Below are 17690 nucleotides of genomic sequence, written 5' to 3' on the forward strand. Positions count from 1 at the left end.
TTTAGCTATTTTTCCCCTTTATACAGTACATTTATACAGTAACACATGAAACACATTGCAACATTGTAACTTGCCAACGTCATAGTTGCTATTGTCCTTTTGACAACACCTTTTAAGGGTGTTTCTATTAATAACTATAATTGCTTAGCAAACCTTGAGCCTTATTATTTCTAAAAGAAGCATGGATGATCTCTGTTATTCCCTGTTTTGGGTAGTTTCTGTCAGTTATTAACAGTGACTCTTAATTCCAGGTGAATTATTATAACCAGTTGCCATGATACATGAAACAGAGCTGTTAAACAAATTCACTCGGTTACAGTGAATGATCCAGACAGGGAACTTTGCACCTGGCAGTTTCCTGGTTACTGTTTTATGAAGCTGCAAATAAGCAAGATCATACTTCTTATCCTTTACAACAGCTCTGTTAATTATGAGCACACAAATATCATTTTACCACTGAGGTTTTCTTCCACAGAGCAATCTGGTGCTGGTGTGTGTGTGTGTGTGTGTGTGTGTGTGTTTGTGTTTTGATTTTCAGCTGGGAGGGGTGAGTCTCTCATACACTTAAAGTAAACACACTCTTTCATTTAATAAATGCGTGCCAAAGGCAACAAAGCCATTTGAGGCTTTATACTTTGCAGTGCTTCTAAAACTCCTCATTAAGACCACTGGGCAGTAAGTAACATTTTTTGTTCAAACTAATGTAATTTTGGTTTGTTTGCGAGCATTTATATACAGTATATATATATATATATATATATATATATATATATATATATATATATATATATAAATATATATATATATATACTGTATATATATAATTGTCATTTTTATTACCATAAGAAAGTAATATTATCCTAGTGTCAGTTTGTATTCTGAAATCCAGTAATGCAATATAATTATGAAGAGGCTTTGAAAGTATTGAAAGAGTAGTCTCAGTTAAAAATAAATGAGGGTCAATGACAGATAAGCATTTCTGAGATGCTAAGAAATGAAAATATTTTCAAAATGTAGTTTAAAACACATGTAATAAGTTTAAACTATATATATATATATATATATATATATATATATATATATATATATATATAAATAAATTTAATGTCTAATTTTTGAGCTGTATAAATATCAAGTAACAAGTGCTAAACCAGTAAACAAAAACTTGTTCTTGTGGTGCATTCAAGTCCTCTTGGGAAGTTCGTATTACGACGTCAGGTGAGTTCAAGTCACACTGGTCTGAACAAGATGGCGATGTGACTTTTCTAGATAAAATTCAATGATTTTTGGCTACTTCTTCCATATGACGAATAAAGAATGTGCATCATTGTGTTTTTTATTTTAATTTTATTTTTTTATTCCATTTGTGAAGGTGATGTAAAAATAATAATGCAATATTCTATGGTAATTATACAATATATAATTTAGAATATATGCCTATAGTTTTATTAATTTCAACAAATTAACCGTAAATACAGACGCTGCATATCTTTTTTTCACTGACACTCCACTCACTCGGACACTTGGGTTTTAAGGACATTTCAGAGTTTCTCACTCGTAATAGGCTAGTGACTTTGTGGTTGCGTTCATGTGGGACTTGAACACACCATAAAAAGATTTTGCTAACATTCCCTTTTTGAATGTTTGAGAAAACATTGAGGGAATGTTATTAATTTAGCGTTATTGGAATTTTACCTTTGAATGTTAAGTAAACTAGAGTGGAAATGTACAAGTCAGAGCAAAACTCATTTGCCTTTAATATGTAGGCTGTCGGAAATCCAGGCATTCCAAGGCAGAGCAGTAGGCTAAACAGAACATACTCAGTTACTAAATGTAACATCGGTTCTCTCTAGAAGAGCGAACGAGTACTGCGTCTTAGCTAAGACGCTACGGGAAAAGTCTCTTTTCACGAAATACTGAAGCAAAAAATTATTCTTAATTTTGTATTTTTGTAAAGCGCATTTGCAGCAGTACACAGCCATAGGCGAGACGGCTCGTTCGCTCATTGGCTTGTTCTGCGGCAACTGCACAGCCTATCGAGCGCGGGCTGATGCAACATCAGACCAATAAGGGCGCTTCGCGCCCTTCTTGCCACTTCCCGCCAAAACGGGTGTGGCCCAACCTATAAAAGGAGCTCGAAAAGGCTGACTCACCTGATTTATTTCATCGCCGAAGCGAACCAGAGTGAATCGTGCGCACGGCAGAGAACGCAGTACTCGTTCGCTCTTCTAGAGAGAACCGAGGTTACGTTTAGTAACCGAGTACGTTCTCTTACGAGAGCTCTCTCGTACTGCGTCTTAGCTAAGACGCTACGGGAACCCAATGTAAAACGCCGTGCGCGCAGGGATCACACACCAATAAACCTGAAGCAACGCCCAGGATTTACAGTGCACAGTCACCTGAGGGACTCACAGAGAATCCAGGACAGAAAAGGCAAAAAGCCCTCCGTCCTATATCTAGCAGCATCCGTAGATGCGGCAATATGACATCACACAGCCGAGGCAAGGCCTGACCAATGTGGCAATGCGGGTCTTACGCAATACTGCCCATATAACAGTCGGCAGCGCATAGCACTCGTGAACTCAGAATTCCCCTCAGGGCCCTGATTCGACTATACCGACAACAGCCTTGCTTGCAAGGCGGGGACCTCCAGGTTATAGAACCTGATAAATGTAGACGGCGAGGCCCAACCTGCCGCCATACATATATCCTGCAAGGAGATCCCAGTAGACCACACCCACGACGAGGCGACGCCTCTTGTGGAGTGTGCTCTGACGCCCAACGGGCACTGAAGGCCCCTGGAAGCGTAAGCTAACGCTATGGCGTCAACTATCCATCTGGATAGAGTCAGTCTCGAAACAGCCATTCCCTTGGAACGTCCACCGAACGAGACAAACAGTTGCTCCGTCTGCCGAAAGGCAGCAGAGCGAGACACATAAGCTCTTAAAACCCTGACAGGGCAAAGAAGACTCGAGTCTCCATCCTCCCCTGACACCGGCAGGGCAGACAGGGCAATAACCTGAGCCCGCAACGATGTGTTGAGGGATTTTGGCACATAACTGTGCCTAGGTTTGAGTATGACCCTTGTGTCATTGGGCCCAAACTCCAAGCACGACTGGCTCACCGAGAGCGCGTGCGAATCACCCACACGCTTCACAGAAGCGAGAGCCAACAAGAATACTGTCTTGAACGACAGATGCTGAAGGCTAACCGATTGGATAGGCTCAAAAGGGGGACCCTTCAAGGCCTCCAAAACCGCCGCGAGGTCCCACATAGGGACTGACGGAGGTCTGGGGGGATTTAGCCTCCTAGCTCCTCTGAGGAACCGGATGACTAAATCGCTCCTTCCTATTGACTGACCGGACGCCGTTTCAGAAAACGCCGCGATGGCCGCCACATAAACTTTGAGCGTGGATGGGGCTCTGCCCTTATCCAACAGCTCCTGTAGGAAGGAGAGGACCTCTGTCACCTCACAACTAAGGGGTGAATAACCTCGAGCTGTGCACCAGCTGGAGAACACCGACCACTTTGAGGCATACAGACGCCGTGTCGACGGAGCTCTAGCCTGAGTGATGGTATTTAGCACTCCCACTGCGAGATCAGCGGGTAACCGTTGAGCGCCCACATATGGAGGGACCACAACTCCGGTTGAGGGTGCCAAATCGAGCCCCTGGCCTGCGAGAGGAGGTCCCTCCTCAACGGTACCGGCCACGGGGCGACATCTGCTAACTGTATCAAATCTGGGAACCATGGTTGGTTCTTCCAAAGGTGCTACAAGCAGTATTGAACATCTCGTTTCTCTCACCCGTTCTATCACCTGCGGAAGGAGGGAGACGGGAGGGAACGCATAAAGCGGGCAGCACGGCCATCTCCGTGACAGCGCGCTTTCGTTCTTGGAAAAGAACTCGGGGCAGTGAGCGTTTTCGTGGGACGCAAAGAGGTCCACCTCCGCCATGCCAAATCTCTCCCACAACAGCCGGACTGTTTGCGGGTGTAGAGACCATTCGCCCGTAGGAACATTGCCTCTGGACAGCCTGTCTGGACCCAGATTCTGCAGTCCAGGCACATGCACTGCTCTCAGCGAGCGCACGTTGCGCTGAGCCCAAACCAGGAGGCGTTCCGTCAGCCTGCACAGGTTTCGGGACCCGAGACCGCCCTGGCGATTTATGTAGGACACCACGGACATGTTGTCCGCACGGACTACGACGTGGTGATCCTTGATATGGGGACAAAAGCGCGTCAGCATGTTCTCCACTGCCAGCATTTCCAGGCAGTTGATATGATGGAGCTTTTCCCGTTCTGACCATAGGCCAAAGGACGGTCTGCCTTCGAGCAGCGCTCCCCATCCCGAAGTGGAGGCGTCCGTCGACACCATTTTCACACTCGGGGAAGTCCCCAGGCTTACACCTGATCGGTACCAGCCGTTCGCTGTCCAAGGTGCTAGAGCCGCAACACAGCTCTGATCAACCTTGAAATGCAGCCGGCCAGACGCCCACGCTCTGCGCGGCACCCGAGCCTTCAGCCAGAACTGCAGGGGGCGTAAGCGGAGCAGGCCCAGCCGCAGAACCGGAGATGCTGAGGCCATGAGACCCAGCATCTTTTGACAGTGTTTGAGCGACACGGTCGCGCCGCAGCGGAAAGCGCATTTGAGGCGGGGAGCGCGCTGATTACAGCGGGCAGATCGCTCCTCCTTGACCCCGTCCCGGCGCTTCACCGACTGGGGGAAGGCTGAGCAGGTCCCGTGGGACTCGATATGTCTGCGAGTGACTGTGGGCTGCATATGCCACTTTCAACTCGCTGTCCGCCTGTGCAGAGCGTACGTGCACGGGCCTCATTTTTACAGAAGCCACGCGCCGTATGTGACATAGTGTATGTGGGCACTGGGGAGTGGGCACGTTTACTATGCGGCGCGCTCGACCGATCTGTGTCGATCTTATGTGCGCGAGCCCTGTGTGCATGTGGAGATGGGCACTGAGGAGTGGGCATCGTCACTGCATTTATAGCACCATCGGCCGTGGCCGGACGAGCGTGCATGGGTTTTGTTTTTTTACAGAAACCACATGACGCGTGTGACATAGTAATTGTGGGCACTGAGGGGTGGGCACGCTTACTATGCAGTGTGCGCGATCGACTTGAGTCGCTTTTATGGGCGCAGGCCCTGTGTGCAGGGCTGTGCTTACATGTGGAGATGGGCACTGAGGAGTGGGCATCGTCACTACATTTATAGCACCATCGGCCGTGGCCGGACGAACGTGCACGGGTTTCGTTTTTACAGAAACCACATGACGCGTGTGACATAGTGATTGAGGGCACTGAGGAGTGGGCACGTCTACTATGTAGTGCGCGTGATCGACTTGAGTCGCTTTTATGGGCGCGAGCCCTGTGTGAAGGGATGTGCTTATATGTGGAGATGGGCACTGAGCAGTGGGCATCGTCACTACATTTATAGCACCATCGGCCGTGGCCAGGACACCAGAAATTACACCTTTTCGGGAAATATCTGGGTAGCCGTGATAACGGTTTTCGTGTGCAGGCAAGCGGGCAACCGTACAGGCTTGCGCATTGCAAAAAACGCTGAAACAGTCACAATCTCTGGAACTGAAACAGCGGCGTGCTTAGGTGAGAGCCCGGCCACAGCGGAACTCGTACACCGGCACTTCGATGAAGCAGCCATCGTGTGTAGTGCCGACGCAGCGTCATGCAGCATGCGTAGATGGCTTTCCTAGGATGGCTTCGGGGCTCCCGGCCTCACCGTAATCCTCTGCCGCGGTCTCCGTGGCGCGGGGCGACGGCCGGTAGAGCGAGAACGGGGGTCTCGAGCTGTGTTGCTGAAGCTGTTGTGATAACGGCTTTTGTGTGCAGGCAAGCGGGCAACTGTGCAGGCTTGCGCATTGAAGAAAACGCTGAGACAGTCACAATTCCTGGAACTGAAACAGCGGCGCGCTTGGGTGAGAGCTCGCACAGCGGTTTTCGTGTGCAGGCAAGCGGGCAACCGTACAGGCTTGCGCATTGCAAAAAACGCTGAAACAGTCACAATCTCTGGAACTGAAACAGCGGCGTGCTTAGGTGAGAGCCCGGCCACAGCGGAACTCGTACACCGGCGCTTCGATGAAGCAGCCATCGTGTGTAGTGCCGACGCAGCGTCATGCAGCATGCATAGATGGCTTTCCTAGGATGGCTTCGAGGCTTCCGGCCTCACCGTAATCCTCTGCCGCGGTCTCCGTGGCGCGGGGCGACGGCCGGTAGAGCGAGAACGGGGGTCTCGAGCTGCGTTGCTGAAGCTGTTGTGATAACGGCTTTTGTGTGCAGGCAAGCGGGCAACTGTGCAGGCTTGCGCATTGAAGAAAACGCTGAGACAGTCACAATTCCTGGAACTGAAACAGCGGCGCGCTCCGGTGAGAGCTCGCACAGCGGAACTCGTACACCTGCGCTTCGATGAAGCAGCCATCGTTAGTAGTGCCGACGCAGCGTCACACAGCAGGCTTTAGATGGCAACACCGCTTTTGCCGCCGTCCAGCAGAGGGCGGACAAAGGTGCGTCGCTATCGCCTGTTCCACCGGCGGAAGTGAGTGGTAGTTCCTGTTTTTAGCATCATCAGTGTGGAGAATGCTAGTGAGACAGACGAACGAGTTCGCGCTGAATATGGAGCGTTCCAAGCCTTCGCCACCTCTTTGTGAAGCTCAGGAAGAAATGAGGCGGGCTTTGAGAAGTACGCTCATCCGAAAGGGAAGTACCATCCAGCCGGGAATGAGAGGGGGGGCGCTGGTGCAAACCACTCGCGGCCGAGATTCATCGCAGCCAACATGAGCATTCACCCCGGCTCCTTCTCGATGTCAGCTCGTCTGCTGGGCTTCTGAGCAGAAGGCGCGAGATCCTCGGAGCTCGCCCAGCCCTCACTGCCCGAAGCTAGCAGAGAGCGCGTGTCCTCTTCCTCCGACGCGGCCCTGAGATCGACTTCCTCGGACGACGCGCCGGCAAACAGCGGGCGCTGCCCACCGGGAAGCGATGCAGGGGGAGCCGGTGAAGCAGGGCGAACCGGCGAGCTCGGTTGAGCTGAAGACGGTTCCGGAATCCGCTGGAAGCGATGCTTTTATGGCGCCTCAGCGCAGCGGAGAATGCAGGCTCAGAGAAAAAGGCCAGGCGAGTCCTCAGAGTCACCATGGCAACAGCTCGCAGTGGGGGCATCCGCCGTCAGCGAGCGTGAGCGCTGCATGATCTTCACCCAGGCAGGAGACACAGATGACGTACCGGTCTCCCTTGCTGAGTGGGGCTCTGACGAGCCGCAGGAAGGCATCTTAAAAAAGACGCGAGCTATTTTACGCAGGGCGAACACACACACACGCATAAAGAACAGCTTGGATATTGAAAGGATATTGAAAGGATTGAAAGGATATAGGCGCCGGATAGCGCAGCAGGAACGTCAGTGGAAGGCGGCGATGCCAACAGCATCAGAATGGCTCGTCCCGCTGATGTGCTTTCTCAGACGGCGCTTGCTTCCTCCGTGATCCAGCGATGCGTGAGCTTCGCTGAAGAGATGAAAAATCAGGTGAGTCAGCCTTTTCGAACTCCTTTTATAGGTTGGGCCACACCCGTTTCGGCGGGAAGTGGCAAGAAGGGCGCAAAGCGCCCTTATTGGTCTGATGTTGCATCAGCCCGCCCTCGATAAGCTGTGCAGTTGCCGCAGAACAAGCCAATGAGCGAACGAGCCGTCTCGCCTATGGCTGTGTACTGCTGCAAATGCGCTTTACAAAAATACAAAATTAAGGATAATTTTTTGCTTCAGTATTTCGTGAAAAGAGACTTTTCCCGTAGCGTCTTAGCTAAGACGCAGTACGAGAGAGCTCTCGTAAGAGAACTCCTGTACACCCAGGGGCGCCGGACTGGGGGTAAAACCAGTACTGATTACCAGGACCCAAAAGGAAGAGAGTGCCCTTGAAAAGTCTGGAATATATATTTGGACTCATTAGTCATTAGGACTGCCTATGCATAGGACCCGGGATCTTGTGCAGCGCCCGTGTACACCCACGTTATCTGGCAATCTGATATTCACACAGACACACCTGAGCACACTGAAAACCAGGTGACTTCACAGCGAACACACATCTGAGACTCTCTATTCCGATAGGGTTTGAATCGCGAAATAATAAAAAAACAACCGTTTTCTATCTCCCTGCAGACAACCGGGACATTATGCTTTGTAACTGCGCGCTGCTCGGCGATTTTCGAGCACCGGACGGCGGATTTGGACTGTGTGTCCGAGCTGATCAGAACTATGGTCGTCTTGGGTTCTCCTAAAGCATCGCTGAGGATATAACCTTAAGGATTTTTTTCTTAACCAGTTTCGGTTAATTCTCTCTTGGATACGAGAGCGAAACTGTTGCGCAATGAAGTTGACGGGGTGGATAGTCCAGCTGCTCCTATTGGCCGGCGGAAGTGTGTGTTCACTGCAACGAGTCACACACAACCCAGAAAACAACGTCATCTGCCCTCAGGTTAGGAGAAGGATATATATTCATGAAACATGTTTCTTTGTTTGTTTATTACTTGTTTATTTGTTATATGTGTTGGTAAATATATCTACTGCTTAGTATACAGGATTACTTTTACTATTTACTATATTACTATTAAATATACACTATAATATATTAAAGTACATAGGCTACACTCATATTATATTATATTATATTATATTATATTATATTATATTATATTATATTATATTATATTATATTATATTATTAGTACAAAAACAGCACATAGAACAGAAAACAAAACAATAATAAAATTAATTTATGCAATATTATATATAATTATATGCTAGTTGCTTAAAAAGTATTTCAGTTAACACAGATAAACAAGGATGTCTGAGATGATAACAAATGTACCACATGTATGTTTATGCCATTTTAAACAAATCAACTAACAAATAATGATTTGATGTTCTATTTCAAATTGTTTAATTATCAAGTAACACGTACTAAAATACACGAGTATACATTTAATTTTTAAAGATGTTTGCAAAGTCAAGTGGCCTGAACAAAACATGCCTTTTCATAAAAATGTGTACAAATGTGGAAAGTGTCATGTGCCAACAAAGGGGCTTTTTTTTCCCCTCAGAGTTTTATGTTACATTTTTGTCATTTTGTTCAATGTTTTTTAATCAGCTAGTGTTTCAGCGATTTCACTGGATTAATTTAGTTCTCCTGAATACATAATTAACATTTTTCTTTATTTTTTACATGTTTTAAAGACTGATAATAATTCCAGAACTGATAGGAACATCTGTGTATAGATATACAAAAAATAGTTTTGAGAATTTATTCAAATTTTGCATCATTAGTGCATGTCAAAAAAAGAAGAGAAGAAAGTTAATTAAAATGCTAATACCAATTTTTTTTTTCAAGATACAAGCAAGCAAGATCTGTTTATAACCTGGAATATGTATGTGTATGTTTTTAGTCTCTTAACTGCAGTGTGAGAGATACAGACCCTATCACACCTCTTGATGTGGTCTTTGGTCCTGTGTATGTGTGTTCTTTGGCTGTGAAGCCAAAATTGTGCTGCCAAGGGGAGGACTGCAAACCTTGTTTGTGGATCAGCATCAAGCTGAGCATTATTCCAGGTCTCAAAGATGAGAAGGACAGAGATACTGAGAGATCAGAATATGAAGAGGAGAGCAGTGGTGAGTCCTTACAGTAGCACTACATTACAGTTGTTTGCCTAACAATGGCTTATGTTAACACTAACCTTTCTAATTTCAGGGGACTGGGATTCACAATGTCTCTCCGTACCAGATGACACATCAAAAGGTCAAAGTGTAAGTGTTTTGTTCGTTCAAAATAATGTATTTTATTTTATTTTTTAAATTAAAAGTTTACATTTAATCTATAATTTCAACCTATAACATTTTACTCTCTTTTTTTAACAGAAAGAATACTCTCTCTTTGAAGACCGGCTAGATCAAGGTAGACCAAGTGAACTTAAAAAATCCAAATATTTCCTTTTATTTGTTTATAGTGCTAAAGGACTTTTTTCTTTTGAGAAAACTGATTTTCTCAAACTATATTTGCTTTTGCTGAAAGACAGTAGTTGATTCACCATTGTCTGTCATGAAATGCACTATTAAAGCTCACCTCTTTGTCTTCTCTTCATGTAGCTACTATTACAATATGCTATCAACCAGCAGAAGGGCAGCGTGAGTGGTGCAAGAGAGTAGACTTCACAGTGACTTCTGCTGCAAGTCGTAAACTTCTCATAGTGAGTGTCCCCCTGTGACCATTTAACCCTCATGTTGTCTCATGGCTATTTTGAACTGGAGAACCCAACCCCCATTTGCATGTAGGTTTTGTATTTCTTTTTGGAACTGATCGATTGTTGGCCTCATTGATATGAGCCACAATTATTCTGAAATACTTATTTTTGTACTCAAAAACTGAGGTTCATAATCCAATGAGGCCTATGATCAGTTGGTTTCAAAAAGAAACAAAAAACCTGTGCTATTTGAAGGAAAACAAGTTGATAAAAGAATGAAACAAGATCTGGTGATAATGCAGAATAATGAGAGTTTTATGAGCTTTTATTAAAAGGCAGGTAATTTTAGACCGGGAACAGGAAATTAGATAAAGGACTTTCCTATCATAAATCAGACCTCTGTGGGCTGATCTTTAAGGCTGGATTGGATATACGTACTGTACATAAAATTAAAGAAAAATTAAATATGAGCAACATGACCAATTTATTTATTTGTACCAGTAATTACAGTGTAATATTTGAAATACTTTACAATTTATATTTTATTTAATATTTAATTGAAATAATTTTAGAAACTCTGGCAAGGTAAAATGGCCAGGCCAGTGAAGAAATGCAGAATTTCCAGAAGATCCTGACTGAAGCGACGGTGTAGATAATCTTTGTATGTTTGCATGAAACTGGTGACTTGATTGTTATCTCAGTGTTTGGCTTTGTGTGGTGCAGCTGAATCTGGTGGAGTATAAAGATGTCACCTTTGGCAGAACAATGAAGATCACTGTTGGATCATTCACTAAGTCACATGAAGTTGAAATTAATGTATTCCCTACATTAAAAACAGGTAGCCATTCTTTTTACTTGCTCTCAATACACATATACAGCAGCATATGGTCTAACTTATTAGTATTTAAAGGGGTATGTTTCTAACATGTGTTAATTCAATTTAAAGTTTTGTTACTGCAAAACTCTATTTTATTTATTTTATTTATATATCTTGTTGCATCTATATATCTTGTTGCATCTTAATGTTATTCTAAGAATCGAAAATTATATAAATTATATATATATATATATATATATATATATATATATATATATATATATATATATATATATATATATATATATATATATAATATTCACATGTACAACTGGGTAACCATTAATTATTATTATTATTTTATTTTTTATTTTATTTTCTGGGCAGTGTGTTCCTTGCCAGGTCTAAAAGACATAAAGCTGTGTAAAGGTATGTGTTGATTCTGTTTTTAAAAATTCTCATTTTAATCTATATTTTAAAAAAGGCTTTCCTCATTTAATCCCATATTTCCTAAAGTGCTAAAATGGGCCTTTAGGAATAGTTAAACATAAGTTCCTTAATGGTTCTTTACAGTACATTTGGTTTAGCAACTTTTCCTTTCATATATATATATATATATATATATATATATATATATATATATATATTGAGTTGACTTATGTGGTGCTTTATTGAAAAAGAGCCCTGGAAGATAAATTACAGGTTACATGGTAGGTTCTTTGGATCAGATATTTGGTTTTTGGGTTTAACTAGATGCGTTTCTAAAGAGAAATAAGAGAATAAGTCCTTTTTTATAATTTGACATCAGACTCCCTTATTTGTAAAATAAAAGACCATAGTGGATGAGCCAATTTCATTTAATCACTACACGTTTCTTTTTTTCATTTTTAGGTCCCAGGGTCTCCATTAAAAGAGAGGAGAGAGTGGTTAAGGTGCTCTTAGACGATGAAGATGAAAGAGCCTCTGAAGGCCTGTTGCTGTGTATGAAACGTGGAAGAGAAGGAAAATGCTCGGTCAGTAAACTCACACTTTATGCTCATATAACACACAGCCTGAGGGCTCATTAGACTCTACTGTACTGCCTTTTCGTGGTAACTTACAATACCTTTTCTTCTCTCAGCTTATGTCAGATAACATCATTCCACTGGAGTCAATCACATACTGCATGTGTTTGCAGGTACTGTGCTTTTCAAACATACACACATTCAAAACATATAAATTAAAAAATAAGTAAATATTTTCTTTTACATTATTTTAATTTGCCCTGTTTGTGTGCATATGTTTCAGGCATGGAAAAATGATTCAGTTCGTGTGGAAATCTGTCCCTTTGAAAAAAATGAAACAGGTGAAACCATAATAACATTCAGAGACCCCATGACTTTGCCAGTTGTTTATGATTTACTGGATAAGAATGATATTGTTTAAAATGATATGTATTTTTAAATATTAGGTTTTAAAGTAATATTTCAACATTTTCTTAAAAAAACTTTTCTAGAAAAAAAAAGTTAGCATTAGTGTCTTGGATATGGAGGATGTTCAACACAATCTTGATCTATTTCGTCTTCCCACATTTTTTTTTTTTTAACTGGCAGAATTTAAAGCCAATGTCCTGAGCAACATGTCCGTGTCTTTAGCCCACATCAAAACAAACAATGGTGAGCCGGTGCTTAGCTGGAATTTAACAGCGCCCTGCAGGATAAGCGCTGAATCGTGGCCATGTCAGCTCAAGGCAGATGGGACATGCGCAGAAGTTAAAGGATTCAGACAGAAATGCTGTAATGATTGGACAGAAAACAGCACAGCACTATGGGTAAATATACATTGTATGTTCTGTCCTGTGTAGACCATAGCATAGACAGAATATTTAATTTGACACAAACGGAATAAGGCTGAGGAAGTAGAATTACTGCAACAGTGGGATATAGAAACGCTTAACACCACACTGAAATCTAGGATTTTTTCATTGAAACCTGGAAATAAATGCCCTTAGAATAAAAAAATAAAAAATAAAAATAGTACAACAAAGGATAAGGGTAAGGATAAATAAATAAATACTAATGGAATAAATACTAATGGAATTTACTAATGTAAAAATATGTAATTCTGGCTTTTTATCTCACAACTGCAAGTTAACATTTCTGACTTTTCCCTTAGAATTCTGACTTTATGAAAAAAAGTCTATTTACACCATCATTCCGTGGTGTAAATAGGCTATCAAAAATAAATTTCGAGATGAAATAAAAAGAAATATTTAAAGCATGAATAAAGTTTAAACATTAACGTAAAAGGGCAACATAACATACAAGAGTTTCTGGTGTTATTTCGCTTTCAATCAAACTTTTCAGTAATAATAAATTAGTAAATGACAATTTTGAGCAATGTTAAAATTGAAAGAATGCAAAATAGAAGAATTTTTACTAGTGATCTCCCTTTCACTAGAAATGTTTTGACTTTTTAAACTGAATGATTGACTCTCAGGTACACAACAACTAAATATTAAATGGAAACTTGTTTGCATTCATTTTAAAGTAGTGTGAAATTAAATACTCAGACTGAGGTCAAAGCTAATAATTGTTTTTCCAGTTGGTTAAAAGCGGTTTGCTTTAATGATATTTGCTCTCTGCAGGCATCCGGGAAATTTGTGAATATCAGGTCTCAGAATCACCAGCAGCTCTGCGTGATGGTATGATGCATCTGCCATTTCTTCCTTTCAGCATTCATCAGTCATTTAGTGCAAACAGACAATGAACATGGTAAACATTCATCTTTGTCTGTGTCTTTATCTGCAGCTTGAAGTGGATGGAAAGATTGTGCGGTACTGTCAACACCCCAGTAAGTGTCTGATGAGAAAAAAAACATCTCATTTATATCCTGGTTAAAGCTGCCATTCATTTTCATTTGATCACACTGATATGCCATGTACTAAAACTAATATAAGTATGGCAGATGTTATCGGTTGTTTCATGGTTCATTTGATGTTGTTTTAGTGAAGCGACAGTACTGGAGCCTTCTTGTTCTTCTGCCGCTGATCCTTCTCTGTCTTACTGCTTTTGGAGTACTTCTTCTCAAATGTAAGTCTTTGCTATCTGCGGCATCTCTTTGTTTATATAGTAATATGTTTTCCTTTCAGCAGCAAAGAAATTGCAACACAATGTATGAGATGACTTATATTCCCAACTAATATCACCATTATTTTTATTATTATACTGTATATATTTTAATTATATACTGTATTTATTTTAATTATTTAGCAAATACATTAAATTATTTTAGATTTAATATTATATATGTGTTATATATCATTTAGTATTTAATCTTTAAATATGAACATATTAATATTAATATAAGATCAATCAATATCATTATTTAGAAAAAATATAATTTTATTTGATTTTAAACAGTGAGAGAGACAGTTGAGGGTTTTTCTTGAGATTTTTGAGATGTTGACCAGATTCTTTTCGCATCTCTCTGCTCTCAAGGGCTCTATTCATGTGTGTCTGTGAATAGCACATATTTTTGTGGTGATCTTTGTAGAACACATTTATTCCATCTTAGCATGTTCTTTGTATTTTTCAACCCCTTCTTCATTTGTGACCCTGGACCACAAAACCAGTCTTAAGTCGCTGGGGTATATTTTTTGCAATAGCCAAGAAGAAAAAAAAAAACATTGTATGGGTCAAAATTATAGATTTTTCTTTTATGCCAAAAATCATTTGGATATTAAGTAAAGATCATGTTCCATGAAGATATTTTGTAAATTTCCTACCGTAAATATATCAAAACTTCATTTTTGATTAGTAATATACATTACAGAATTCATTTGGTCAACTTTAAAGGCGATTTTTTTCAGTATTTAGATTTTTATTTAGATTCCAGATTTTTAAATAATTGTATCTCGGCCAAATATTTTCTGATCCTAATAAACCATACATCAATGGAAAGCTTATTTATGCAGATTTCAGATGTTTTATAAATCTCAAAATCTAAAAATGTACACTTAAGACTTTTTTTGTGGTCCATGGTCACATTTTGTGTTCTTTCACCCATCTTACCCTTGCCTGTGTCTTATAATCCTTTTAGTGCCTTTAAAGGAATATAATTTTACTGAGTTTGATGAGTTTGTTTCTTCAGCAGAACAGATTTGGAGAAATGTACATTCCATCACTTGCTCACCAATGGATCCTCTGCAGTGAATGGGTGCCGTCAGAATGAGAGTCCAAACAGCTAATAAAATCATCACAGTGATCCACATCACTCCAGTCCATCAATTAATGTCTAAAGTTTGTAAGAAACAAATCCATCAAAGGCATTACTGTTGCTTCTGCCCAAAATATTGAGTTCATAATCCATAATAACGCTTTCTCCAGTGGAAAAAGTCCATCCCTGATGTCCTCTCATATCAAAATCCACCCACATATAGTATCCTTGACCTGTGCATATTTCTCTCCTGATTCAGATGAGAGGAAAGAAAGCAATATAAAAAAGGACTTGTTTTTTAGATGGAAGCTATGGTTTGAAGTAAAAAAAAATGTCTTTATGAAACAAAATGAATTAATTTAAATGATGGATTAGTTTCTTTCAAACATGGACTGGTGTTGTGTGGATTACTTACAGTATACTGTAGATTATTGTGATGTTTTGATCAGATGTTTAGACTCTCATTCTGACGGTACCCATTCACTGCACTAGAGCAAGTGATCTAATGCTAAATTTCTCCAAATCTGTTCTGAAGAAGAAACAAACTACATTTTGGATGTCCTGATAGTGAGTAAATTTTCAGCAAATTTTTGTTTTTGTGTAGACTATTCCTTAAAGTATTATAGAAAGTCTTCTTCTCTGATGAGATTTTACAGTCTTTTATATCTGTCTTGCAGGGTCGCTTAGCGAATGGGACAGAAGATGTCATTCTCAAGGTATGCAAGGTGTTTATTTACAGTCATTAGTGTGTCTTATTATCAAGAAGACTAATGAATTAATTTACTTTATGATAATCTCATACATGATAATCTTCATTCCTCTCTCTAGATATGAGGGGACATGTGTTGTTGCTCCATTCCTCTGCCACAGACCCACAGTTGGTGTGTAAACTGGGCCAGTTGCTCTCTGAGCTGGGTTTCAGAGTATTTCTCGACCTGTGGAACCAAACAGAGCTCGGTTCTTGCGGCCCAGCAGCATGGCTCCACTCTAAGCTCGATCACATCCAGAAACATGGAGGAAAAGCCCTTCTGGTGCTTTCTCCATCAACACTGCAGAGAGCCGAGCTGTACTGGAAAATTGCAGTGGAAAGACAAAGCAATCCTGCCACATACTCCTCAGATATGCTGGCTTCGGCATTGGGATGCATTTTTGCTGACCGTCAGAAGGGTTGTGCTGCTCGGCGGTTCGTCCTTGTGCAGTTAGACTTTGATGAACTTCCCATCAATGAGGAGCATGACATGCCGAAGCTGTTGAGGGGCCTGCTGCTTTATAAACTGCCCTCACAGTCTCAGGGATTACTTATGGAACTGTGTTTGGAGAACCCGACTAATGTGAGCGGGAAGTTGAAGAAGATGTGGTGGATGAGAAAGGCACAGAGGAAGTTGGCCCAAGGAGTTCAGAACATTTTGCAGAGGGTGAGGACTGATTCCATGCTCACTCAATCCGATTTACTCAGCCTAGACATGGAAGACACAGAGGAAATTGTTTTTCTCAAAAAAGAACAGCACTGATGTGTCGTTTACTCCGTCATCACACCAAAACATTGTTTAGACTGTCAGTCACAATCTGTCACTATGGACAGTTTAAGTGAACAATAAAAAACACCAGAAGGTAAAACTGTCCAAAAAATCCTTGGTGTTGCCATGTTTTTTATAGGAATGCTTGGAAATGCCAAGGATTTTTAGATGTGTGCCATCTCATCATGATGAACCTTGGAGTGCTATGTGAATATGGTATAATATAGACATTATTTTATATATAGACAAATTTCCTGGGATTGCTTGAGAAGGAAGTCTGCATGTAGGACTTCCAAGTATAAATGAAGAAATTACACAGTACAGATGCTACAGGAAGTAAAGAAATTGAAAACACTAAATATGCAAATTCCCCAAATAACAATATTCATACTATGTACAGTATAGAACAAAATTTACTCCTATATTTTCACTGGTATTTGGAAGGAAATTACCCTTATGTTACTGTTTTCAGCAAAGCTTTTAGGGGATGGAAATAATGGCATTTGGCTAATGTCTATACACAAATATGTAAATACTGTATGGCTATACATACATACATACATGTAATATATTTTTTTAAAACTGAAAGTTTGTATTATATGGTACATTTGGATTGCTCTGGTTGTACTCAAATACAGTTTTACGCTTATGAGTTGTCTTTCATGGTCTGATTAGTGGAATACAGAATAGATGGAGAATATAGAAGAAACTGAAACTGAAGAAACTAGAAACACACAAAAAGTGGCCTGAAAGTTACCTGCTAGTCAGGTATAATGAATCTAAATAATAATTCTTCCACTTTAACTCATTGTGCATTTTAAAAGGCAGACTAAAATGTCATTACACAGATAAGTTACAGAATGAGTCTGAACTGAAAGCAGGTGGAATGCTAGTTTTTTTTCTGCGCT

The 17690-nt window shown here is 41.3% G+C and overlaps 1 protein-coding gene across 1 annotated transcript; it reads left to right on the forward strand.

Annotated features, from left to right (window-relative positions):
• Positions 1-398: 398 nt before the first annotated feature.
• LOC132119649 (uncharacterized) lies at positions 399-17339 on the forward strand. The gene is made up of 17 exons (XM_059529796.1): positions 399-675; positions 8177-8492; positions 9460-9682; positions 9762-9817; positions 9929-9974; positions 10157-10257; positions 10975-11089; positions 11456-11497; positions 11960-12081; positions 12189-12245; positions 12356-12413; positions 12661-12878; positions 13695-13751; positions 13858-13900; positions 14056-14139; positions 15943-15981; positions 16094-17339. Exons 2-17 carry the CDS (start codon positions 8385-8387, stop codon positions 16774-16776), a joined length of 2052 nt encoding a protein of 683 aa, XP_059385779.1. The 5' UTR covers positions 399-675; positions 8177-8384; the 3' UTR covers positions 16777-17339.
• The last annotated feature ends 351 nt before the right edge of the window (positions 17340-17690 follow it).

The sequence above is a fragment of the Carassius carassius genome, chromosome 38 (assembly GCF_963082965.1).
Source record: "Carassius carassius chromosome 38, fCarCar2.1, whole genome shotgun sequence".
NCBI lineage: Eukaryota > Metazoa > Chordata > Actinopteri > Cypriniformes > Cyprinidae > Carassius > Carassius carassius.